Source organism: Heterocephalus glaber, unplaced genomic scaffold, assembly GCF_053883595.1.
Source record: "Heterocephalus glaber isolate CG9 unplaced genomic scaffold, H.glaber_assembly_v1.0 deba00001472, whole genome shotgun sequence".
Classification (NCBI taxonomy): domain Eukaryota; kingdom Metazoa; phylum Chordata; class Mammalia; order Rodentia; family Bathyergidae; genus Heterocephalus; species Heterocephalus glaber.
This window is the reverse complement of record NW_028258315.1, coordinates 6388020-6413970: the sequence shown is the minus strand read 5'-3', so window position 1 is coordinate 6413970 and position 25951 is coordinate 6388020. Positions and strand designations below refer to the sequence as shown.

At 39.5% G+C, this 25951-nt stretch overlaps 1 protein-coding gene across 1 annotated transcript in view; it reads left to right on the top strand.

Annotated features, from left to right (window-relative positions):
* Positions 1-25951, top strand: part of F13a1 (coagulation factor XIII A chain) — a 156325-nt gene that overhangs the window by 81113 nt on the left and 49261 nt on the right. Inside the window, exons 7-8 of the mRNA XM_004847742.4 lie at positions 5989-6163; positions 8827-8965. Of these exons, the coding sequence (XP_004847799.2) occupies positions 5989-6163; positions 8827-8965 (314 nt within the window). The remainder of the gene's footprint in view (positions 1-5988; positions 6164-8826; positions 8966-25951) is intronic.

Below are 25951 nucleotides of genomic sequence, written 5' to 3'. Positions count from 1 at the left end.
GAGGTTTGTTTCTCAAACCCTCAAGTGTCATAGGGCACAGTCACACATACACCTGCCCCTCTGAGTATGATTAAAACCAGTCAGCACTAGACCATAGTTGCACATTTGTGGTTCCCCAAAGCTGGGAAATATTTTTTCAAGGAATAATTCTTCTTTCCAAATTTAATTATATGCCTTTGATGCTAATTTATGTTAACCAAAATTTATCTCCTATAGTCTTTGGGAAACTAGTATAGACAAGATGAAGTATAAAACTGTTTTCTAAAATAATTACAGAAATCCTAGGCTTTATGTGAACATAACTTTTAACAGTGAAAATTAACAGGATAAAGTAGGTTTTCAATAGAGAAAAGTCACTTCATCAGAGCCATATAAAATATGCATGCAAGGGAAGAAAAATACCTTTACATATTTAAAGAGAAGCAGAAAACGGATTACAGGTACACAAAATGTAAACATCTGTGCAACAGGAAGTAGGCAAATCAAGAAATGTCACATTTCTTTATTTGTCAGTATCCAGTTAAAACCTGCTCTATTCCTCATGACCAAAAGTGGAACCAGACACACAAAGAGAGTTGTAACTATTCTTTCCCTTCCAGTAAATATTTGAGAAAATTTTTAAACATTCAGAAAGTACAAAACTATAACAATAATTATATATATATTCTCATTGAAAAAATTAAACGCAGTTGGCATCTTGACATATCTACTGCCAGTATCTTTTGTGAATCATCCTTTTTCCCCCTTCTAGTGAAAAAGAAAATAGTTCCTTCTAAAAAGGATTTAAGCAATCCAGAAAAACTTAAAAGTTAAAGTTTCAAAACTTCCCATAATTTTCTTATACATTAATATTCCACATTTTCTTTATCCATTCATCCATCTCTGGACCCTTAAGCTGCTTCTCTATCTTGGCTATTGTGAGTAATGCTGCAGTGAACATGGATGACAAACATCTCTTTGAATACTGATTTCAATCCCTTTGTTTATATACCCAGAACTGGGTTGCTACATCATATGGTAATTCTATTTTACATTTTTTGCGAAACCTACATAGTATTTTCTAGAATGGCTGTACTAATTTACTTCCACACCAGTAATATGCAAGGATCCCTTTTTCCTCACATCCTCACCAACATTTATCTTCATCTTTTACATAATAGCCATTCTAACAAGAGTAAGATTATATTTCTCTGTGATTTTAAGTTGCATTTCCATGGGGATTAGAACATTTTTTTTTCATATATCTATTGACCACTCTTATGCCTTCTTTTGAGAAATGTCTGATCTGATCTTTTGGCCATTTATTGATAAGGATGTTTTCTATATATGAGTTCCTTATATATTTTCAATATTATCCCCTTACCAAATATATGATTTGCAAAAACTTTGTTCTATTAAATTTTACTTTAACACAAGAAAAAACTGAGTAACAATAAAAGAAATTTTTAAACTTCAATGTTTCTTTCCTGATAAGTACATGAATTCTTAACAAATCCCTCTAAAGTTATTTAAAAATTATGAAAACCATTAAAAGAATAAAGTAATTACATACTTTAAAATTACATTTTAATTTTAGATGTCATCAATTAACTATGACAGACAAACACATTAAAACATTAGCATTTTCATACCTTCCCCCTCCTCCATGTCTAATTTTTTCTTACAGTGATTATTGTTTCTACAATATTAAATTTTCAAATTTATCCTATAACTACAATTCCCAAAGACACTTAAATTATACGGGTTTTTCCTACCAGTGAGTCTTTTATCGTAGGGTTTCTGTTTCTGGACTCTTTGATTCAGTCCTTAATTACCTTGGTTTTACTTTGCGAGGAGTTTACAATAGCTGTCAAACTCCCTGAGACCCTTCTTGTTTGAAAATGTGTGACTCTTGCACACTTGCATAGCATCTTGGTTGTGTGTAATGTTCTTGGGTCATTTTTCTCTCGGGTTCTCTAGATATTGTCCGTGTTTTCCTGAATGGTACTATGAAGAACTTTGCAGGCAGCTGATTCCCTCACTTATTACTAATTTGCATTTTTGTCTAGATGACCAATTACGTTTTATTCCTAAAGTGTGAACTGATTAAAAATCTACATAAAGTCACCATAGAGTACAGATTATTGTTTCATTGTATAGATTAAATTTTACCTCAATTAAGTAAAATGTTATTTTGTTGTGAATATAGCTTTTATTTCATTTGTTGGGTTTTCTTCTCTGAGAACACTCATTATCCTTATGTTATACCATCTTCAATAACTGTTAGCTTCCCTATAAATAACATCACCTGCTTATCTTTTATTAGCATTACTTTAATTATCTCAAACTTCTCTTCTATGTCATTAGTTTTATTTTTAACAGTGTCTGTTCTCTTTCCTGTAATTAGTAATTATTATTAGTTCCGTAATGGTATAATTTGGCCCTCAGTTTGTTCCCTTGGGTCCATGATCTGAGAAATTGTGAGAACATTTCTTGTGTTTCTTAATTGTTTTCATCCATGTATGATTTTTTTTCATGCCATCTCTCTCCTCCCCATTCCTCCTAACATCTTTTTCTTTTGTCCATGTTCATGCTTGCGTAGTTCATCTCCAGGTAGGCTGTTTGCTGCAGTGGATGAAATTTCAACTCTCTTCTCGGTCTAAGGTGGGTTTGGTTTCTGCTCTGAATTCAGTATGAAGCTAGCTAGTGTACTTCCCTCCGTCTACTCATCAGTACCCACAGAAAAACTAGAGCAAGGAAAGTAGATTAACCAGGGCGCTCCCGGGCTTCGTGTCCTTTCCCACTCTCAGTCCCAGAGCGTCTATCTCTTTTGATGTGCAGACCATTTCTCACCTATTTCTCCACAAAAGTTGCTTCCACAATTTTGGTCAGCACAAGAGAAACAATTGCATTTTAGTTCAGTTTGTTTCTTTCCTGATTTTGAAAGATAAATTTTTAAAACTCAGTGTTTTGTTACTTCAGCAATAAGGCATCTGAAGAACGGGGTGGTTACATGCAGAGTCTGTGGCTGCTGCCCGTCTGCTGCACTCCATGGCCTTCATCTTCACTGTCACCACTTCTTGAAGCTTACTGCATTATGTTACACACTGAGGCTGCTGGGAATAACTTTTGAAGGCTGTTTTCTTCATTTTTCAATTCTGTAAGCATTTGGGGAGAGCACTTTATTGCTGCCATTTTGAATTTATATAACGCTACCTGCCCATAGGCCTGACCTCCTCTTCTTGACCTCTAGTAACCAAGACCAAGTCATGTTAGTCTGCCACTAGTCAAATCCCAACTTCACGACAGTGTCTTACAACAACCAGTTGCGGCACACAAAAGGACCAGTCTGACCTTGAAATGTCTCCCCTCCCACAGATATCTTGTTGTCTAGGGAGGGAGATATTACTTTAACTCTACATCTCTCACTAAAGACTTACCTCTTTCAGTGTCTGAGATCCATAGAAATCAATGTTCTAATTAGAAAACAGCAGCTAATCTGGTCAAATGCTAATAAATGAGAGTTGCGATGTATCTAGCAACAGGAGAACAGCTTAGCATTAACAATTAAAAGGTTTATAAGGAAGAGAGCTTTTTTTCCCTGACTCTTTCCTTTAGTTACTTGGGTTCAGCCTTATGCTAAAAATAGCTCTTTTAATTAATGGTTATTTATCTGAAAATCAGTCATCAGAACTACAGTTTAGGAACCTTTACCTGTGGGATTCATAGATCCTATTCTACTATTCAATGATAGAGGAATGGTAATGTGAATTAAAAGTTGAATCTACACACAGAGACCAACCTACATCATAGTTTACCAAGATACTTTTCCAGCCTCACAAAAGATACGAGTTTTTAAATAATCAAATCAATAAAAAGAAGTATTGATCATGAATAGGATCAGATGGTTGTCTAACCCCTACTGAACCCTAAGAATTTTGTAATCTATAGCCTAAATTCAAAGTTCATACCAGAGGAATGAATGTGCAACTGGCTGAGCAGGATCATTCAGAAACCTCCAAAGAACTATTTTCTACATCAGACACAGTAACTTGGAAGTTACTAACACTCTTCACTTTCTGACTCCACATAGAGTCAAAGTGGGAAAATAGAAAAATCAAATGGAAGAGTCATCGGCAAGACAGCACTCTGTGGGACTCTCTCTGGAAAAAGTCCCTCCGTGGTAGCATGAATCTCACGTTTCAGTGGAAGGTTGTCCTTCACAGTAGAAGACACTTGGCCATTTTAAGTGTCTTCTGTTAGAACTTTTGATTTCATCCAACATTGCCTATGTACGTGGAACCTGTGCAGAGGTCCCTAACCCTGCCATTCTGTTCCAGGACACCAACTCTTTCTACTTTGTGGATGGACGTTTTTGCCAACTTGTGTGCCATGTGTTCCATGAAGCTCCCAAACCACCGCCACCCTCCTACCCAGCTGACTTTCTTTCCTGTATCCCTATCTGTCTTCATATTATTAATCTTTGCTTCCACTTGCAAAGCTCCTTCCTCACATCTTCCCAGGGAAAAGGCCTTATTCTTGTTCAAAATACAATGCCTACATGTTTATGGAATATACAAGTGATTATTGAACAACTATGAAGCAGCGACTCTTTGTTCATACTTGCTAGAATTCAGAAAGACATAGATTTGGTCTCTGCTCTCCATGCAGTCATGAACCAGTTGGGAAGTCAGACTCCTCTACTACTAAATGCAACAAGCCAAAGAGAGGGCTCTGGGCAGGTGCTGAGGCTGCCCTATCGGTTGGCAAGGCAGCAACACATAAAAAGTCACCATATTTCAAAATCTCTCCTATGGTTTTCATAATCCAAATGCACATGATTCAGATCATATTTCAAATTGCTTAATGATGTCTTTTCATTGTAATCCAGACTTGCTTCTCAAACTGATTTGCACACAGATTACCTGGGCATCTGGTTACAATGCATATTCTTTTTTCGTAAGTCTGTGGAAAGAGATTCTGCATTTCTGAAGAGCTCCCTGGAAATGTCTAAATGGCCAGTCCACAGACCACACTTTGTGTCATAAGGTTCTAAACAACTGTCATGTCAGTTATAAAAATTGTTGAAGTGGCACTCATTTTTGAAAACTCCCACTGACCCCAACCTGGACACTTCTGCCTATAATTCAGCATGAAGTTCACATCAGATTCAGCAGTGCACAGAAAAACTGTCAGGGTGCCTCAAAACTGTTACTTCTCAGGTTTCCTTGTATTGTGTAAATGTGAAAAGTCTTTGCCCTTGCACTTCAGATCTGTTGTTCCTAGATGATTACAGTTTGGATGTGTAGCAAGCTTTTCCCAAACATTCAGCAAAGGCACTTGCTGGCTAAGGTTCCTCGATAATGAAACTATAACATTCCAGGCCCTTTATGGAAATAGAAATTCCTTTTAACAGTATGAGACTTTAATCACTTTAAATAATCATAAAGGGAATGTTCCTTTAACAAAATTTTAAAGAGTAAATTTTGTGAATTACCTATGTAAATCCATTTTCTTATTTACCTGTAATGGTTCCTATGGAAACATGTTAACTTTTCCAATTCATGATATCCACCACCCATCATAGAAGTGAAAGTCTATTTCACCCCTTTTCTCTCCTTTGTCAGCTCCAAGTTCACCTTCCACCAATGCAAGGTCTCTTCTTGCTCTTGTTCTTTGGCAGATCTTCTTCCTTTCTTCCTTACTTCCTACGCTAGCACCACTCAGCCCAAACCAAGTGCCTTATGTGTAAGAAAAAGTGCCTCCTATCTGCTGTTGAGCTCACTTGACTATAACACAACACTATTCAGCAGGCAATCTTGGCAATTTGGTTTTCCCTTTGAACAGCTAGTTTCTGCCAACATAATGGTGATTTGAACAGAGTGGAGCTGTTTTCACCTACAGGACATAGGGAAGGCGCTAGAAGCCTTACCTGGCTCACTGTCGAAGTCTGGAGAGGACATGCCTGAATGACCTTTCTTCCTTCTCACCTCTTGTGGCTTCATTTAGATTAATGCCAAAGATGACCAAGGTGTCATCGTGGGATCCTGGGACAATGTCTATGCCTATGGCGTCCCCCCATCAGCCTGGACTGGAAGCGTTGACATCCTATTGGAATACAGGAGCTCTGAGAATCCAGTCCAGTATGGCCAGTGCTGGGTTTTTGCTGGTGTCTTTAACACATGTAAGTAGCCAACTAAGTAATATTTTTTAATATAAAGAAATTTCACTTCAAGACATTTTATCTGTAACCTGGCAAAGAGACTTAGCAGTCCCTGTTGGCTCTACAGAATATATGGGTGAGTATTCTGGGATGCAGTCAATGCATAATTAAATTGTACTGGGTCAAATATGCTCATAGTCTCTCTGACTGAAGAATCTTTATGAAAAGAATGATGTACTGTTTCCTTCTTAATTCATCATTTAATACCCAGAGCAATGAAGGGTCGCAGGGCCAAGTAAGGATGAAGGGGAAAAAGATGAACCATTTTCTTCTCAGTAAGCTCATTTTTTAAACATTAAAAAAGTTACCACTAAAAAAAGAATAAGGAAAGATATACTGCTTACCTATTATTGAAACATTATATAAATATGTTTATTTATTGTTGTAAATATATCCACTTAATTTCGATCCCAATTCTGAAAGGGACTGTGGCAGGCAGTCTTGTCTCCATCTTTACATGTGAGTCTCAATGCCCCTGAGCAATTAGATATCGGAATGTAATGAGCAATCTTTCCTCCCAGTTGCCCCACTGATATTTCATCTACCCAACATCCAGTCTGCAGAACACAGCAGACAGACGGGAGCAGATTTATTCTCTTCTTAGCTCTGTGCATCATTTTTCAAACTGGCTTTTGCCTCTCTCGACCCAGATAACATTACAGTTAATTCAGTGAATATTTTTTAAAATTCATTTATTAAAGTATACACTGGTAATGGTTTTTATTTATACCCCACTTCTCCAGCCTTGGAGAAACATTAACCTCAAGTCACAGTGTCCTTCCAACCTGCTCATTAATAAAGAATGTTTTACCTAGTTAGCATTGTTTAAATAAAAAAAAAACAAGGAGAGGCTGGAGCAAGGCTATTTTGAAAAATGATTATGAAACCCACCAGTTTTTGCTCCAACTTGTGATAGCCTAGGACGTAGTCGATGATCTAAGTAGAAATAAAATGTAAATTCTGTTTTGTTTGTTTCATTTCTCTCTGGCATCAGCTGGAAAAAAAAATTCTTAGCGTTTTCAATATACCCAAGAGCTAAAGGAATATTGCTTCCTGGGAGCTGTGAGGCCCAAAGTATCGGTCTCCCAGAAGTCCCAGACACCTGAGCTTCCTGATGGGCTAAATGTTGGAGAGATCGCCCTCCCTCAAGCCTGGTTGGTGAGAGGCTCCCCAGGCAAGGCAACTGCTCTGGAGAAGTGACTCTGGGAAAAGAGAAAGGACTCAGCCTCCCTACACCTATAGCTTCACTATCCTAGCTCAAATCCTTTAGGCTCAGAACCAGATAACATGGTGAGCACCTTACACCCACTTGTGCCCTTTATGTATGAAAGGGCTGTTGGGTCTGTGCCTATAAATGGGCTTTGATGGTGAATTAAGAAAAGGCAGGAAAGGGCTGGGGATTTAGCTCAGTGGTTCTGCTGCCTGCTTTGCAAGTGCAAGGTCCGGAGTTCGATCCCCGGTACCGAAAAAAAAGAAATTAAGCCAAGAAAAGACAGGAACACACTGTGGGGAACTCACAGTGAGAATAAACCCGAAGGGGGAAATTGGAGAGAAAGAGGAGCAGTGCCCCAAAGGCGAGCTTCGCCTTCTTAAAATTATTAGTACAGCAGACTCCAGAACAAGTTCTATTCTGTGATCACGTGAATCAGTGTTCATAAATTCACACTAGAGGGCTGGGGGCATAGCTCAGTGGTAGAGCACACATTCAGCCCACAGGAGGTCCTGGGCTCAACCCCAAGCACACACACAAAACAAAGTACTAAAATTCACTAAAAATAGAACAAGAGTGCCAACCCTCTTATGGGTAAGACTGTGGGGGAATAGGAACACCAGATTGATAGGAAGATGGGAGTGAAAAGCCAGTGATGCCCGTCACCGATGATTTTGGGGGTGATGAGATTAAGTCCTTAAGGAAGAGAACAGTTGAGTCTCTATAAGTCTCAGGTTCAGACTTCCAAGGTTGTTCTATTTGAAGGAAGTGGAGAGTCTTTTTTTTTAAAAAATGCTAAACTATTCTGAGGGGGGGGAAAAAAATAGCAAGCCAAGTCATTAATCTTAAAATTGTCAGGTGAATTATTTTCAATGAATCCTGATGTCTGGCATCCTGGGAGCCAGTGAGGGCATTTGGATTGAGTTTAATCAATAGGTACATATGGCAAGAGATGCATCCAAGTAATTTATTATCTAACAATTAAAATGAATCTGTGGTGTCACTGTGCACTTCGTGCCACGAGAGTAAATTCCAGCCCCACTGAGGATCTGCTCTGTAAATCCCTAACTTCCTACTAGATTTTTAAAAATTTATTTTCAGGAACATGGTTCCATTAAGTAGATTAAAATAATACTACTTTGATGACCCTATGATTAGAAAGTGAAGCTTGGATTCTATTCTAGCTGCCTTTATTTGGCACCAATGAAAGTTCTGCAGCATCACACAGCAAGATGTCTCTCTGCAGCTCCCAGGGCATGCACAAGTCACCCTTCTTCTGTATGGAACATTCAAGAACATGTCCACAGGGCTTTGGATGTTGGGAGAGAAGTCTTGTATGGAAAGGGATTTTTCACTGTGCGTTTCTTAAATTGTGGTGATGTGTCTCAAATGTAGTGATGTTTCTTCCCTGTAGTTCTGCGATGCCTTGGAATTCCAGCAAGAGTCATTACCAATTACTTCTCAGCCCATGATAATGATGCCAATTTGCAAATGGATATCTTCCTGGAAGAAGATGGGAATGTGAGTTCCAAACTCACCAAGGACTCAGTGTGGTGAGTATGATTTACAAGGGCACTGGCCAATATCAGATTAGAGGGAAGAGTACACACTTAGCACAAGACAGGTTCTGTCTGATGTTTCTCTCTCTTCTATTTTAGGGACCATTTGATACCATGGGCAGAAATGTCTGATTGTCAAAGATTTTCTTAGCTAATGAATCAGAAATGTTATTGAACAGGCAGTTTGGGTTCCTAGTAATAAAAATCGAGCATCCATTTTACAGCAACCAACAAAAAAGGTCATGGTTTTAGCTACTCTGTGTGCCTGTACTGATTCATCTCTACTTTTGTGTGTTAATATCATGGTTGATAGTGGAGAGACTGAAGCTGAGCATTCTGCAGGCAGTGTCTAAAAGTAATATAGCTAACATTTACTCAGCACCTACTGTGTACAAATCTCTTGTATGTATATGGCCTTATCTAATTATTTTAACAGTTTTATCAGAAAAGTGTTAATAATATTTCCATTTACAGATTAGGAAACTGAGGCCCAGGCTGGTCATACATCTAGTAAGCTGGGAATAAGCTTCAAGTGTCTTGGACCCTGAACCCCGACCTAGTCTTATCTCTGCAATGCAGGGCAACTCTTTGAATATAAAAGTTCCCCTTGACTGTACCCTTGCCTTTACTTAAATATAGAAATAGGAGGAAAGCTGAAATTGATTCAGCTTGGTTCAGTGAAAACCAATGACATACATCTTTCATGGCCTTGAACAGCTGTATCACCAGATGATTATCCCACAAGGAGGCTAAAATCTCAAAGAAATGTCATTTTTCCTTGGGATCCCCTCAGACCAAATCAGTGCACTGAAAAGGGGGGCGGGGATCTTGTGTCCAAATAAACGTATTGTTACCTAAAATATACCAATAAAAGAATTTAAGGGGGAAAAAACGGATATTTAGGAAGGTCTATATGGGGGAAAATTGAGCTGTCACCAGGCATTGAACAGGATGGAACTTCCAAGCCAAAAATATGTCTCACATAGTTGTTCTTTATAAGTAATAAAACTAAAGCACTGTGAGTTGTAAAGTCATCCAAATGGGGATGTAGGAAGTTGGAAGTGTCCGAGCTCCCCCAGTTACAGGCATGGATCATGGTTTCGGGAGCAGTGGTAGCTCACCAGGCCCTGGAAACACTCATCTGAGAATGTTGAAAGAAGGAAAATTCCTGGAGTGGTCGCAATTCGCCACAGTGAATAAAAAATAGTGCAGAGCATTTGAAGAGAAGGAGCTGAGGTTTGTAAGCATGGGGATATGGGATGAAGGCTCTCCTCGGTAAATTGGGCAGCAATTTAAAGAAACATTTAAGCAGGACACACTGATGAAGGGGATTACGGGACACAGGGATTAAAGAGTTCAATCAATGGCATGGCTCTGCCATTGACCAGCTGTGTGTCCTTGAGCAAGGCACAAGCTCTCTGTGCCTGTTGACCTCTCCAAAGTGGAGATGACAAAATTTCGTACTTCACTCCGCACAGAGCTGAGTCTAACAGGTGTCTAATGAATGTTAGCTGCTGTGATTGCATTTGTTATTAGTCCCACAGCTAGAATATTTTGGAAGCAATATGTTGCCATCAACCTAAGAACCTTCAAGTAGTCAAAAGAGATGTGCCCGGTGTTCTAAGATGACTCCTCTTTCCGTCATTTGCGGGGAGGGGGTTGGGTATTTTTAAAGAAAAAGAAGCTTCTACCTCCCCAGAGCAAACTCTAATGCATGTTAAAGGCCAGAATATTCCAGGAACCCAAGGGCCTGGGAAGGACTCTCCTTTGTTAAGGAGGCTGGTGGGGGCTCTCCCTGAACACAACCACCTGTACATGATATTGCAGCCCCGTTCCCATGTCAAGCTCTGGCTGGTTGTGTGGCTTTGGGAAAATGATTTCGCCTCTCTGGGCTTCAGATTCCTCATAAGTAAACTGAGGGAAATCTCAGCAAATACCATTTCCTGATGGTCTGACACAGTGAGGTTATTGAGGTAAAATACTGGTAATTTGATTAAGCATCTCTAGTCCAAGAATGTAAGATCCAAAATCTAAAACGTTGTGAGTACAACATGGCACTGTAAGTGGAAAACTCAACAACTGACCTCATTGGTCAAAACACAGGAGCACTAAAAATGTTGTACAAAATGACTTTCTGGCTATAAGTATAAGGTGTATAGGAAACATAAATGAATTCTGTCTTTAGACTTGAGTCCTAGCCCTGACGTATTTCATCATATATTGCAAATATTCCCAAACTGGAAACACGCCCCCAACGCTTTTGGTCCCTAGCATGTCGGAGAAAGCACACTGACTCGCGCCCGCCATGGTGGCAGCCCTGTACTCGTTAGATTAGTGTCAGTGCGGTGAGAACTAGGGTTACCAGAGCTGTGGGGGCAGCCAACAAGAGAGGGGGCCAGACAGGGAAGCTCAGCTGAAGCTGAGGTGGAGCAGGGATGACTTGCTGGACACTGGCTGACCACGCTGAGATCAGCACATTGTAAACCGGCCACACTCAGCCTGACACTTCCTAGCAAGAGTCACAGGTTCAATGGACCCAGCACCACCTCCACTGGACTTAACCTCCCTCGGTGAGCTTCAGTCAAGCAAAGCCCCCAGCCAGGCATTGTGTGCTGCTTGCTCCCTGTGTCTGGTCCTCTCTCTTCTCTCTCATCACCTCTAGGGAGCACAATCGGGCTCCACAGCAAGCTGGGAGCAAAGGAATCTGTACAGGCCACGGCCGGGGGAGCCCTGGGACACCAAGGTAGCCAATGAATTTCCATGTGGGCAAATGCAAGGCCACGTATCCCGGGAGGAGCAATTGAAGCTGCCTGTCCCCGGGCGTGCTGCTGGCTTCTGAGTTATGTGTAACCTCTGGGGGAGGTGTCCATGCATCACAGCGGACAGTTTAATGAAGGTGGCTGCGCAGTGCACTGCTGCAGTCCACACGGTGCACAGGGATAGGGAGGCTCACTGAGGAGGAGACACGGGGTCAAACAGACAGCCGGGGGCCAGTGAGTGGTGCCTCACCTGCAAAGAGCTCAGTTTGACCACCTCATTGTAGAAGGTCACAGTGGAAATGGAAATGATTCAAAAGGACAGAGACAGTGGCACTTACTGGGGTCAGGAAATTTATTTCCACGAAAGGCTTTGCTCCTGCTCTGTGTCAGCTTTACCTTGTCTTTCGGCTGTGCCAGCCTCTCCTGGCTTGAACATTGCCCTCCTCTTGACTTGTTCTCACTAGAATGCCACCCCCAGCAGGGAGCAGTGTCGAATCTCTCTTATTTTTGTTTGTTTTGCCAGCATGGAATAGCACTCAGGGGCACAGAGCAAGTAGGGAATAAATGGTCCTGGTTGGGGAATTTTTAAATGCTCACCAGACTTAACCAATATCATTTCATCACCCAACAAGCCCTGATTGTGCAGTGCCACATACTAGCACCAGATGCTAAGGATTCCGAGAGAAATTCAGCAGGTCGCTGCCCTAAGGAGCTCCGTCCAGTGTTTATGGGAAGACACTGCATGTAGAACCCTCTAAAAGCTCTAAGCAAGGCTATGATATGAGCTGGGAATCAGAGATACCGGGGGAAGGGGCTCCCCCGGGAAGTGGCCATGGAGCCAAAGCCATTATCCTGCTGCAGTCTTTTGGCTGTGCTGTCCAAAGACGGAAGGTCCGAGAAATTTCTCTGGCCCGAAGATGAGACCCAGGGGTGTGTCAGGAAAGGTCCAAGGGCTGACATGAGACAGCCAGACTGGTCTGCATCAAGGAGCTAGAGGCAGGCATAATTGCTTCAGGGTTATCACACGTTATTGTGACAACAGTTGCTGGTACTGACACTCATTCTCACTCTCCTGGCCTATGTAGCTCCTTCCTATGTGAAGCAGGAACCCTCTACTCTTTGCTCTGCTGTCCTGGAAAGGCCAGTTCCCCAGGCTGTGCACCCACCAGGACCCGATGGAGCTCTAACCACTTGGGAATGGGTTGCTACCATCCAAACATCACCACCTGTCCCTCTTCCCCACCCTCAGGTACTAACCTACCCTGGGTGGTGCCTCTCTAAGACAAACCCGCCTGGCTCTCTTTGTGTTAGAGGACCTATCCATCCACAGCCTTCCCGGAGCTTCTTGGAAGAGACCACCTCATAGCCCACTAGCCCACTGGCTCTTTCTGTCCAGCTTCCAGGCCCACCTGCCAGCCCCCCTTTACCCTGCGTACATTGCCAAAGGAAGTTCAGTGCCTCCTGGACCTGGGTTGGTTCCACTAATTATCTCTTACCTCATAAGAGTACAAAAGCAATATGCATGCTGTAGAAGCTACACTTCCAATTTTGAATTTGGGTCTCTTCTGGGGCATGGGAGGTATTGTTCCTGGCCGCTTAGGGTTATACTCTAGGTTTGTTTGCTTGCTGTAGACCAAATCAAACAGGGCCATTTATTTTGGTAAAAAGGAAAAGGGATTTAGTCAAAGCTAGCTCCAAGAAGAGGGAGGGGCCCATTTGCCTCATAGCTCAACTCCCTGTGTACAGATGAGACAAGGTCTTTATCTCAAGGAACTGTGGGGAAGAGACGGGGCAGACCTCCACACTTGCTGCAGAGATTCCGACCTCCTTGGGGTCTTTCTCCTCTTTCTGTGGGAAGGAAGGTGGGTCCTGGCCTCTGAGGGCTCAGCATTTGCACATTCTGTCCCTGCTGTGGGGCTGAGGAAAGGGAGGTGGCATTGGTTGTGTGCTCCAGCAGGAAGAAGTTTGGAGAAGTTGCTTGTCTCTAAAAGGAAGAAAAGAAATGTAACTTGTAAGTTCCACTTTGAGAGGCTGGTGATAGTGCTGGGCAGCAGGCCGTGAGCTGCTGTCACAAGGGATCAGCCAACGCTGTACGGTGTGCCAGGCCACCGAGCTGGGGTGTGCTGTACTCAAGGGGGGCCAAGGCATTTTCCACTCAGGATGTTGCCGACCTATTGTCACTGGGCTGGGTCTGAGAGATTCCCCAAGCCGAAGTAAGGAGTATAACCCACCCTTTTGTAGCAGGTTTGCTGACTCCTATCTAAGAAAAAGAATCTTCGGGACACATCAGTAAGAGGCGTAAGGAGGATTTATTAGAGATTTGGGGTGCACTCAAGAGCAGAAAAATGATGCACATCACAGTGTGGAACTGGGAACACTTGGAGGGTGGAAAGCCTGGAGAAGGTGCTCACCCCCAGGAGGTACGGGAAGTTTTTGTTTTGTTTTTCAAAATAGGTAATGTAAACATTCTTTGGGTTCAGTCACCCTGCTCCTCTATCTTAGGATCAGGTTCCTGCTGTTTACTCTCTCAATTAAATCAATTTATGGGCTTACACTGTTCCTAAGGAATTTGGGCTGTGATGGGTCTGGTAGAGAAGAACCTAAGTCTAACCAAGAGTGTACTTGATATGAGTCACCGTGGGTGACTTCGACTCAGGCCCATAGTTGCAGTTTTCTTTAAAGTACAATCTTTAGTTATGACTTTGTTTCCTTTCTACCTATTATTTCTTTTATCCTATCACATTACAATGAGTTTATCCACTATGAGTCAAGGAGCATATATTTTCCACTCAGGAAAACCGAGTTCCAAATGAGGTGGGTGGAATTAGGATCATCCATACCCATGAACGTGAAAAGAAAGAGGCAGGGTACACACAGAGGTCCTAAGGTTCATGCTGGCCTCATCCGCTTCCCAAAGTCCAACTAACTAGTCAAGTAGCAAACAGAGAAACTCCTAAATGGGAGGTTGCATACCTCATGTATGACAGTAAAGATATTATAAGATATTATAAGAACTGTGAGTGCAAAAGAATTAAAAAGCATCTTCATTTCCTACATTGCCTTTTCATTTAAAATGAAATAGGTTCAGATAAAGTGGCCTTTTCTATTTAATTTTTTAAATAAACTAATTTAAAAATAGTATAGAAGAAAAGTTCTGAATATAGACCAAATTGCTCAAAGATGCTCAGGAATTTGTAAAATGATCCCACAATGCATCCATGTTACTAATTCTAAAGTGTTATCCAAGATATTTATTTTCAAACATTACCTTGTTAATCACATTTTTGGCCAAATCATTTTTATGAAAATCATCAGGAGTAGACGATGAGATCTATTATCTGAAGACTAGGAATTTACATTGAAAACAGAACACCCTGTTGAAAGGGGAGTCCAAAAGTTATTTGCCACCTCCAAAAATAAAAATAACTCATTTATGGATTACTTTCTTTGCATCAGGCCCCAATCTAAATAGTGATGTGTTTGACATATTTAACCCTTGTGACAGTCTGTTCAGGCAATTACTCTTACTATCCTCATTTACAGATGAGGAAACTGAGGCACAGAACTTAACCAAGATTCCAACCAGTAAGTGGTAGATGCTGAATTACAAAACCAGGGGACTGATCCCAAAGCCCATTCTTTTTTTAATACAAGATTTTTATTGAAAAATAACCTCAAACCACAAAATTCACACCTTTAAAGTGCATAAAACTCAGCAGCTTTTGGTATGTTCTCAATGTTGTGCAACCATCATTAATTCCGGAACATTTCAATCATCCCAAAAGTAGCCCCATGCCTATTACAGGATTCACCACTCCTCTAGCTGCTGACAACCACCACCACCCACTCTTCATCACCTATGATGGATATTTCACATAAATGGAACTCTATGTATGCGACCTTTTGTGTCTGGCTTCCTCCCTTTGCATAATACTACATGGATTATCCAGGTAATACCATGTGTCAGTATTTTATTCCTTTTTATTAGGGATAATAATTTGTTGTATGGGTAAAACCCATTTTATTTATCCATTCATCAGTTGTACATTTGTATCATTTTTATTTCTTGTCTATTAAGAATAATGATGCTGTGAAGAATCATATAAAAGTTTTTATGTGGATGTATGTTTTTGGTTCTCCTGGGATATACATAGGAGTAAAATTACTCAGTCATATGTTAACTCTGTGTTTAATTTTTTAAGGAACTGCCAAACTATTTTCCAAAACAGCTATTTTACATTTCTACCAATAGTATATGAGAGTTTCACCTTCTTTATATTCTTGCTGACAGTCATTATTTCCCATTTCTAAAATTATAACTAAGTGGATATGACATGGTATTCCATTGTGAGTTTAATCTAAATTGTCCTCATGATTCATGATGTCAAACATCTTTTCATAGGCCTTTTGAACATTTGTTTATGATTTGAGCAAAATGGCTATTCAAATCCTTGGCCCCCCCCTCCTTTTTTTTTAAGTGTGGTGATTGAACCCAGAGCCTTTGCACTGAGCTACATTCTCAGCCTTTTAAAAATAGTTTTAAGACTAGGTTGTACTAAATTGCTACATTATCCAGGCTTAAACTTGCAATTCTCCTCCCTCAACTTGTCAGAGTGCTGGGATTACAGGTATGGGCCACCATGCCCAGCTTCTTGTCCCATTTTAAATTAGATTATTTGTTTTTTATTGTTGCATTGTAGCTGTTCTTTACACATGCTGGATATAAATCCATATGTGATTCATAAATATTTTCTCCCATCTGTGGGCTGTCTTTTTACCTTTTTGATGGTGTCCTTAAAATACTAAAAATATTCATGTTTATAAAATTCATTTTTTATCTTTTCTTTTGGTTTCTTATACTTTTTGTGTTATAAATAAGAAACCATGACATAATCCAAGGTCAATATTTGCTCCTCTCTTTTCTTCTAAGCTTTGCCAAGTTTTAGATCTTATGTCTAGATCTAGGATCCATTTTGCATTAGCTTTTATATAGACCATGAAGGAAAGAAAGAAAGAAAAGCAAGCAAGCAAACAGAAAGACTAAACTCATCTCATTGATGATTCCTGGAGGAGATGAATTGTTTGCTCTTGCTCTTTTAAATACTCTCTATGTCTTCAGCTTTCAACAGTTTGGCTACAGTGTATAGGTTCAGGTCTATCTCAGTCTTATTTAGAGTTTCTGAACTTCTTCAATGTATACAATAATGCCTTTCATTGGATTTGAAAAGTTTCTGGCTACTATTTCTTCAAATATTCTTCCTACAATTTTTCTCTCCTTCAGGAACTCTTATTATGAGTATATTAATATATTTGACATTTTTCACGTGTTTTTGTGGGTTTGCTCATTTTCCTTCCTTTATTTTCTTCTCATATTCAAACAATAATTTCAATTGATCTAGCTTCAAGTTCACTAATTTTTTTCTTCTATCTGCTCAAATCTATTTTTGAAACACTATTGTATTTTTTATTTTAGTTATGGTACTTTTTAGCTCCATATTTCTGTTTCATTCCTTTTCAAATTTCCATTTTCACTGATAATCTGAATTTGGTGAGATATCATTCTGATGTCTTCCCTTAGTTCTTTGAACATGTTTATAAAATTTGATTTACAATCATTGCCCAGTAAGGCCAAAATCTTGGCTTCTTTTGTTCCAATTATTTTGATGACTTTTTCTATTTTGTATATGGGGTATACTTTTCAGTTGCATGTGCACATGTGTGTGTGTGTGTCTGTGTCTGTGTCTGTGTGTGCCCATGTGCACTTGTACTTTATAATTTTTGTTGAAAATTGGGCATTTTAAATAAAGCAATGTGTCAACTCTTCAAAACAATTTTACTGTTTCCAGCATTTTTGTTGATACATGTTGTTTTTGTAGTTATTACTGTTCATTTGTTTATTTAGTGACTTTCCTAGACTAATTCTTTAAAATCTGTGTTCCTTTTCATTTATGGCCACTGAAGTCCATGCTGAGTTAGTTTGGTGATCAAAAAATAATTGGACAGAATTTCCATAAGTACCCTGAGCCAACAATTCCCCAAACTTAGTCCAGGAGCTTCTCCCCTGTGTGGGGTGAAAAAAGTAATGCTCCAACAAGCAGTTTGCAATTCAGCAGGATCCTGCATCTTCTGTTTGAACTGAGCCTCAAGCTTAGCCAGAAATGAGGGATAAGGACTTCCTTGGGGTTTCCTGAAGTTTCATACAACCTCCCACATGTAAGACCATCTACAAGTAGGTCTCAGGAACAAGCTGGAGCTTTCAAGGCCCTCTGCAGTCATCTCACGCCTCACCTTTTCTTTTTAGGTTATTTCAGTTATCTTTTATTATTCTCAAGTGAAATATCACTTGATATAAGGAGTGAATATCACTCTTAGGCAGCTGAGATGCTAAACAAATGCTTTTATTTGATTTTGAAAATTACTCTATGGCTAGGTCTATTTTCTCAGAGTGAGCTTCAAATCATTTAGTTAAGTCAAAACAAGCCCCAAGAACAGAGCTCTTTGGCAACATGTTAGAGAAGTTTAACAATGACAGTTTGGGTAGAAGCTTTTGAGGACTTCCAACCCCATTTCCTCCCATCCAGCTATTCCTAAGTGGCAAGTTTTCTGGTTTGTTCTTTCTTTCTTTCTTTCTTTCTTTCTTTCTTTCTTTCTTTCTTTCTTTCTTTCTTCCTTCCTTCCTTCCTTCCTTCCTTCCTTCCTTCCTTTCATTGTTTTGTATTGATTGAACACAAGGCCTTTGCTCTGAGCTATATCTCTAACCTTTTTTTGAGACAGGGTCTCTCTAAAACACCAAGTTACTAAGTGCCCAGGCTGGGCTCGAATTTATAATCCTCCTGCATTAGCCGCCACAGTACTGGGATTCCAGGTGTGCAGAACACCCAATTGTCTTAAGCTGTAAGTTTTTATAGCTACTGAGGCTGTTGTATTTCAAGACTGCTATGGAGCTATGGACATAGGAGTGGGAATAAAGTAAATTAGAACCTTACAAAGCTCACTGTTCTAAGATTTATCTGTTTTTCTGAAATAAATTCTCCTTTGGTTGTTCACAGTCTTTTGCTCATTTTCTAGAAAAGCTTGCTTTGGTCATTGTTACTAGTATTTTCATTGCTACTCTGCCATTGTAGAAGTGTTTCCCAAAGCCCATTCATCATCAATATGTACATGACTCCAAAATGAGACCTACCACACCCTTCAGGGGTTTTATATTTTGTCAGAATACTTTGGATCTGTCATAGTCTTCTTGGTATCTATCTATTGAAATACATATAATTTTATGTACAGTAATGACTCTCTTAATGATAGAGAAATGTCCTGTGAAATGTATCAATAGGTGATTTCACTGTTGTTTGAATGTCATAGAGAGCACTTCCACACACATAGATAGTCTAAGTCAATCACTCAACATGGCCTCTTGATCTAGTACCAAGACATGGTGTAAACACAAAATGTATGCTGTTGGTGTAACAACTAACTTGTCAGCTTTCCGATTGCTAGAGCAAAATACCTGATACCTGCAATTTAGAAGAGGTTTATTTTGGCTCATGGTGTTAGAGGTTTCAGCCCATGGTTATTGGCTCTAAGGTAGAAACATCATGGTGGAAAGGTATAGTGGAGGAAAGCTGCTCAAGTCATGGCATCTGGGAAGCAGAGAGCAGGAGAAGAGCTTCAGGAATACAGTAATACTTTGATTCATGAATGCTTCTGTCTGTTTGCAAACAAAAATGTTTGGCAAAATTTTGCTTCCATTCACAAACTCCACATCAGGTGACAAACACCAACATGGGCATCTTCCCCACATGAACACAAACACAGCCACCTTCCCCCAAATCATAAAACAAGTTAAGTTTGTAAAGCGAGGTACCACTGTGCAGTCCCCAATTTCATGTTTCATGACCTGCTTCCTCCAAAGAATAGCCCATTCAGCTATGAACCCATCAATTGGTTAACCCATTGATGAGGTTAGTGCTCTCACCATCCAATCACTTTTCCAGGAGACTCTTAATACAGTGAAGTTGACACACACAATATAGCATTCTATAGTAATCTTTTTAATCTTTTTTATTAAGTAGGAGTGCATTCTCAAATGATGAAAAGTATAGTGTAGTAAATACATAAACGAGTAACAGTTTTCTATCATTACTAAGGATTATGCTCTGTACATAACTGTATGTATTGTGCTTTTATAACATTGTCAGCTCAGTAAATTTGCTTATTCAGCATCCCATAAACATGTGAGTAATGCACTAGATTATGATGTGAGGACAGCTAAGACATCCTAGCCAATGAAACTTTTTCTGTTCCATTATAATCTTATGTGCATTGACCAAAATAACATTATATGCCATATGATGGTGTATATGCTTTTATTTCTCTTGTATATTATGGGACATTATATTCATCTTTTAGAAATTACATATGCAGAAAGCTCTTCATAGATTTCATTTTAGTGTAATAACGGGATGTTACAAAAATGTTTAAAAACTAGAAAGGGGGATTTTCTTCTCTGAAGGTTGAAAATCACTACATTAGACCAATGATGGTGAACCTTTTAGATCTTCCAATGATACAAACAGCCCACTGTGGCATGCATGCCATAGGTTCCCCAGCACTGCACTGGACTCTCCTGTTCCTGTTACCCACCTGCCCTACTTATCCTGCTAGAATATCTCCAAAGTAAACCTGTAACCCGTGTTCTACTCAAGTTTCACTTGACAATGGACCCTGAATTTGGGTGGTAAATTGTCACAGATCATTGCAAGTACTTCTCAGGAAATTAGGAGGGCTGGGAAAGGAAGTGGAAATAAGTCATACAGAAAACACTAGGGTATTTTTCATAATGAGAAAATGTCCTATTTTAGTTAATCTCAAATTCTGCCTTGGATAATTATCTTATATATCATTCATAGGTTGCTAGAAAAAAATTAGAGGCTGATAAAATATGTACCACCTATGCCAATTTATTTTGATGATTTAATAAAACATCTTTAAAACTTTATAAAAGTAAGAGCTATCACCTTTAGAATATCATATTCATAAGTAGCTTTATAATGCAAACAATGATTTGGGTACCTAATGAGCCTATTGGCTGGATTTTTTTTTTTTAATCCTAAGAATTTTTGGAGAAACTTGGTCAGAATTTATGACAGAAAATTTTTTAGACTTGTACAGAGAAATAACTTCAAAACCTGATCTTTTCTTCATTTTCAGCTAAGATATCAATTCCTAACTTGCTATACTGTGGAGAGTGGTAAAGTAAATGGGGCCCCAGTTCGACAGTGAATTTAGCAGGGGGCCCTTCTGAGCTCAGAGGGGCTTTCTACTCACTAGTGGTGGAGACTGTGGTTCATGTGGATGTGTAGCATTTTGCTTTTGAGTATTTTTAGTTTGTGTTGTGGTTGGGATTTTTGTTTTCCATTGCTCTGTGGGTTTTATGTTTCTTTGTGTCTTGTTTCTGCCAAATTTAGTTTCATCCATTTACTGGCACCACATTAAAACAAAATATTCAAAAAGTCAAATAAGGGGGAAAATAAACCTGCATGACTATCCCCTAATTTTCAAAAAACTGCTCTTATGAAAGCTGTTGTAAAGTTATCTTATTAAATATTTGTCACCTGCACCTGAAAGTCTAAGAGTAGAACCTCTGTACTCCCACTAGACTTCATAAATGGTAACTTGTTAGTACCGCTGTACTGCACCTGAAGTTGAATGCTTGGGGGATGGTATTTGGCCAGTATACTTGGTAGGACCGTGATAGTATTTAGAGCCATTGTCCTTTCTAATTGATTCCAGCATCCAGTTGATGGTTCAAGCCTGTGTCTGATCAGGCATTAATGACTCTGATGGTCACCCCAACTATAGATACACTGACAATTTTGTGTTGGGAGTTGCAGCACACTTCCCAGGTCTGTGCCCGTCTGCAACTCCTTTGGTGTCTCTTGTGCTGCAGTAGATGGTGCTTAAACTGCAACTTCTAAATGAACATCATAGAGTCCCTTACATTCATAGGATAAGCAATAATAAACACCTCCATTACTTCTCTTTTTACCTGGTGGGCAGTTGGCTCCTACAACAGCATCATTTGTTGAGATGGAATGTTCCATTTCATGGCATCGTCCATCAGGACTGATTACCCAGGGCTTCCTCAGGTAGCTCCCAACTGTAGGGAACTATAAATCTGAGCCTTCAAGAGGAGGGGCGACTGGCTTTGGCTTCACCTGATTGAGTCTCTGGGTTTTGACTGACATGTCCCCAGGCAGCATCCAAGTCAAATGCCCCTTCCTGGCTTCAGCATTGCAACAGCTCCTACCAATGAGCAGCGGCATTCGGAAGCAATGTGGTGCTCCTGGCTCACAGTCTCATACAACATTCATCCAGCCTACCACTGAATAATTCCTTTCTTCATCTTGCTTTGTTATATTTTCCAGGCAAGTTTTTTCTCAATCTCAGCTTTCATTGCCACTTTGAAATATCTTGTTAGACAAGCTTCAGAATCCACCAAATTATTTCCACTTCCTTCCAATGACTCAACTATCACCCTACTCCATCCTCACTGCCTTTAGAATGGCCAGAGTTTGATAATCCCAGGGTATGCAGTCATTCTTGTCACCATTACCACTGTCTGGATTAGGAGTTTATCAGCAGAACCTGAGAGTCAGGGCTATGTTCATCTGCCACCAACACACAAATAATTTGAAAGATATCCTGTCTCCCGGGCCCTACCACTTTTGCAGATGAAAGGATTCAAACATTTGGCCTACATTTGAAGCTGGTCCAAAACTTCTCTGGGGCTTTCTCTGCACCTTATTTGTGCTCTCCTCTGAGCCTATATAAAGCTGCACAAATGAAATTACAAGGCTATGTCTCTTTCTCCTCTTTTAAGGAGTCTTTCTCTGAAACCTTTCTGGACAGGTTGTATATGAGATGACATTGTGGAGTGATTAAGTGGCTGACCAAGTTAAAAGCAGTACAGGAATCCTTGCTTAAATTAACTACTTCATTGTCTCTGTGCACAGAGATCCACGGTCTGTCTCAGTCCCAGCTGCATTCTCAGTCCTTTTCTCCTCCCTCTCATGGGCTCCTGCACCTCTGGAGGGGACCAGGCCAGCTGCGAGGTCCAGGGCCAACCTGGAACTGTGCTTTACCTTCCTTTGATTTAAAAAATAATAATTCTCTTAATGTTTGGAGGCTACTCCATGTTTATTATTTCACAATTTCAAACATTGCAAAAAAAAAAGATAGGAAAGTAATATCTGCCTTCTACTTATCTAGAATATTTGTAATACTTTGATAGAAGTTTTTGCATATTGTGTACATTTTTATTACTACACAGCAGAATACCACCAACTTAGAAGCCTAAGTCAATAGAAACTTGCTATCAAGCAGTTCCTTTCAATATGGGCACAGTTTGACTGGGTCTTTGCTCAGGTTCTCAAATGGTACATGGTGCTGGCTGGCACTGCTGTCCCTGCCAATGCTTAGGGTCCTTTTCCAAGTTCATTCAGGTTTTAGGAGGAAGTGAGTTCTTTGCATCATGAAAGCCCCTGTCTTCCTGGAGGATTGAGTGTCTGTGGTGCTTCTATTGCTTGATTTACTTTGTTTCTCACTCTACCACCAGATAAGGGGGATCATCTGATCAGGCAAGGCTCACCCTGATAATCTTTTTAATTAACTCAAAGTCAACAGATTGGTAACCTTAATTACAAAATTCTCCAAGGCATGTAAAATAACATAATCACAAGAGATATATGACATCCTATTCATGGATTTTGCTTGCACTAAAAGGGATGGAATTTTACAAGGGACAGGGTAACAGGGTTTACTGAAAGTTGTGTTTTCCATGTATATGCAATAGCACACACACTGTACACTGTGTTCTGTAGTGTGACTTTTTTAAATGAATGTGCCATGGACATCTTTCCAGCCTAGTGAATACAAATCTACATTTTTTTTTTGGTACCTGGGATCAAACTTGGGTCCTTGCACTTGTGCAGCAGGCTGCAAAACCACTGAGCTAAATCCCCGGCCCACAAATCTACATTTTTATGGCTGAATACTATTCTGTTTTGTGTTTTGAAGTACTTAATCACATATTGGACAGTTCAGTTGTTCCCAATATTTCTTTCCTATAATTTATGCTAGAATGAACATTCTTGGCCACTTGTCTTTGGTTTGTGCAGTAATTTTCTGTGTGCAAATACAACGCAGATGGGTTTACTGAAACAAAAGATAAACTAAAAGTACTGCAATGACAGCCCATTTAGGGGCCCCTAGCAGCACTTGACTCTAATGAAAAGTTCTCTGGGTCCTTTGTACCAAGACCACTGATTTATTTTCATTCTTGAAGAGAGTCCTAAAAATTACTAACTGCCACTGATGAAACATACAGGAATAACATAAAGCAGAAATGTAGTCTTAACTCTGTCCTTTTCTTCCCTCCCCCACTTTTTTCATATTGAGTAAAAAACACTCAATAAAACAGGATCCTTATTTTAATTCCTGCACTCATTTACAAACAGGCAACAAGGAAACTAGATCACTTTGGAGGTTTATAATTTTTTAATATTAGAGGAACATTGAACATTTTAATACTATAATAGGAACTCAAGTTACAAATGATTGTGCTGAGAAAATATAAAGCTCTGACTCAAAAAACAAGCAAGAAAACCAATATTTAATAACATCTGCCTTGTTAGGAGATGTCCTCTAGTTCTTCCAACCAATTCAGTAGTCCTCCTTATCTGTAGTTCACTTCTCATGCTTTCAGTTACCATAGTATAAAAATATTAAATGGAAAATTCTATGAATAAGCAAGTCATATTTTTTTAAAATTGCACATTGCTTTGATAGCAGGACAAAATCTCATGCTATCTTGATACATCTTACCCAGAATTGAATCATGTCGTTTTCCAGCGTGTCCACACTGTATATGCTACCTGCCCTCTAGTCACTTAATAACTGGCTTGGTTAATTAACACAATGACTATGGTGATAGTATCACAAGGTTGTGTTCAAGTAACCTGGGTTGGGGAAGGAGCACGACCATATGCACACAATTTTTATTGCACTATATTATTATAAATGTTCTATTTTGATATTAGTTATTGTTAATCAACTATACCCAATCAATAAATTAAACCTTATTATAGGTAAGTGTGCACAATAATAAACATAGTAACTTTAGGCTTTGCCATTATCTGAGGTTTCAGGCAACCACTGTGGCCTTGGAGTGTATGCCTTGTGGGTATGGGGGTCCTGTACTTAGCACCTCCTCAGGGCTGGCCCAATTCCAGTGCAAGAAATATGAGAGTGAATAAGACAAACAGAGGCTCAAAAGTAGATTCATGCCCTCTAAATGCATGAAAAAATTACAAGATTAAAACAGAAAGACTATTACGGTTGTAGGTAAAGAAGCTTTAAAAAAAAGAAGTAGCATTTCAGGAATCAGTATATATTTCCCAACCTGGAGAGTTGGTAAAAAGACTAAGAAATATAATGCACAAGAAGAATAAATATTTCAGATCTAACACACAGCATGGTGACTACTATTAAAAATAATGCATTATACATTTCAAAATTGCTGTGACAGTAAACTTCAAATGTACTTACCACAAAAGTGGTGATAGATATATTAATTGGCTTGTTATAATCTTTCCATGATGGGTACAAATATCAAAAATAGGTAATTGTATTCTAAAATTTTATATATATATATATATATTACTTTTGTATTTATTACTTTTATTATTAGTTGCCAATTTAAAATTTTTTAATGAAATGTTAAGGAAATTTCTTAAGCCAAAGGGAAATCATACTATATGAAAACACAGATCCTCTGAAATGTATGGAAATTGCTTCAAAAATGTTAAATATTTGATAATGACCAGAGATAATTCTTCCCTTTCCACCAAATATCTCTGTAAACCATATAAATATTTTTACATAAACAAAATAGTATAAGTATCTATAGCAACAGCCCTTCCCATGGGGAACTTTGGCTATAACAGACCAATCTGTATACACAGAGTTGTGTCCACTGGAAACAAGTCCTCAGGGTATTTCCCTGCCCATCCTGAAGGACCCAGCCCACTGGGACCTGTCACTTCCACTCCACTTTGGCCACTGCCTGAGAGTTCTTGACCCTGTGTGCGACCCTCCTGCCATCACCACACAGGAATCACCACAGTCATGTGTGCAACTGGGAGTGAGATCTTGCTTAACTAAG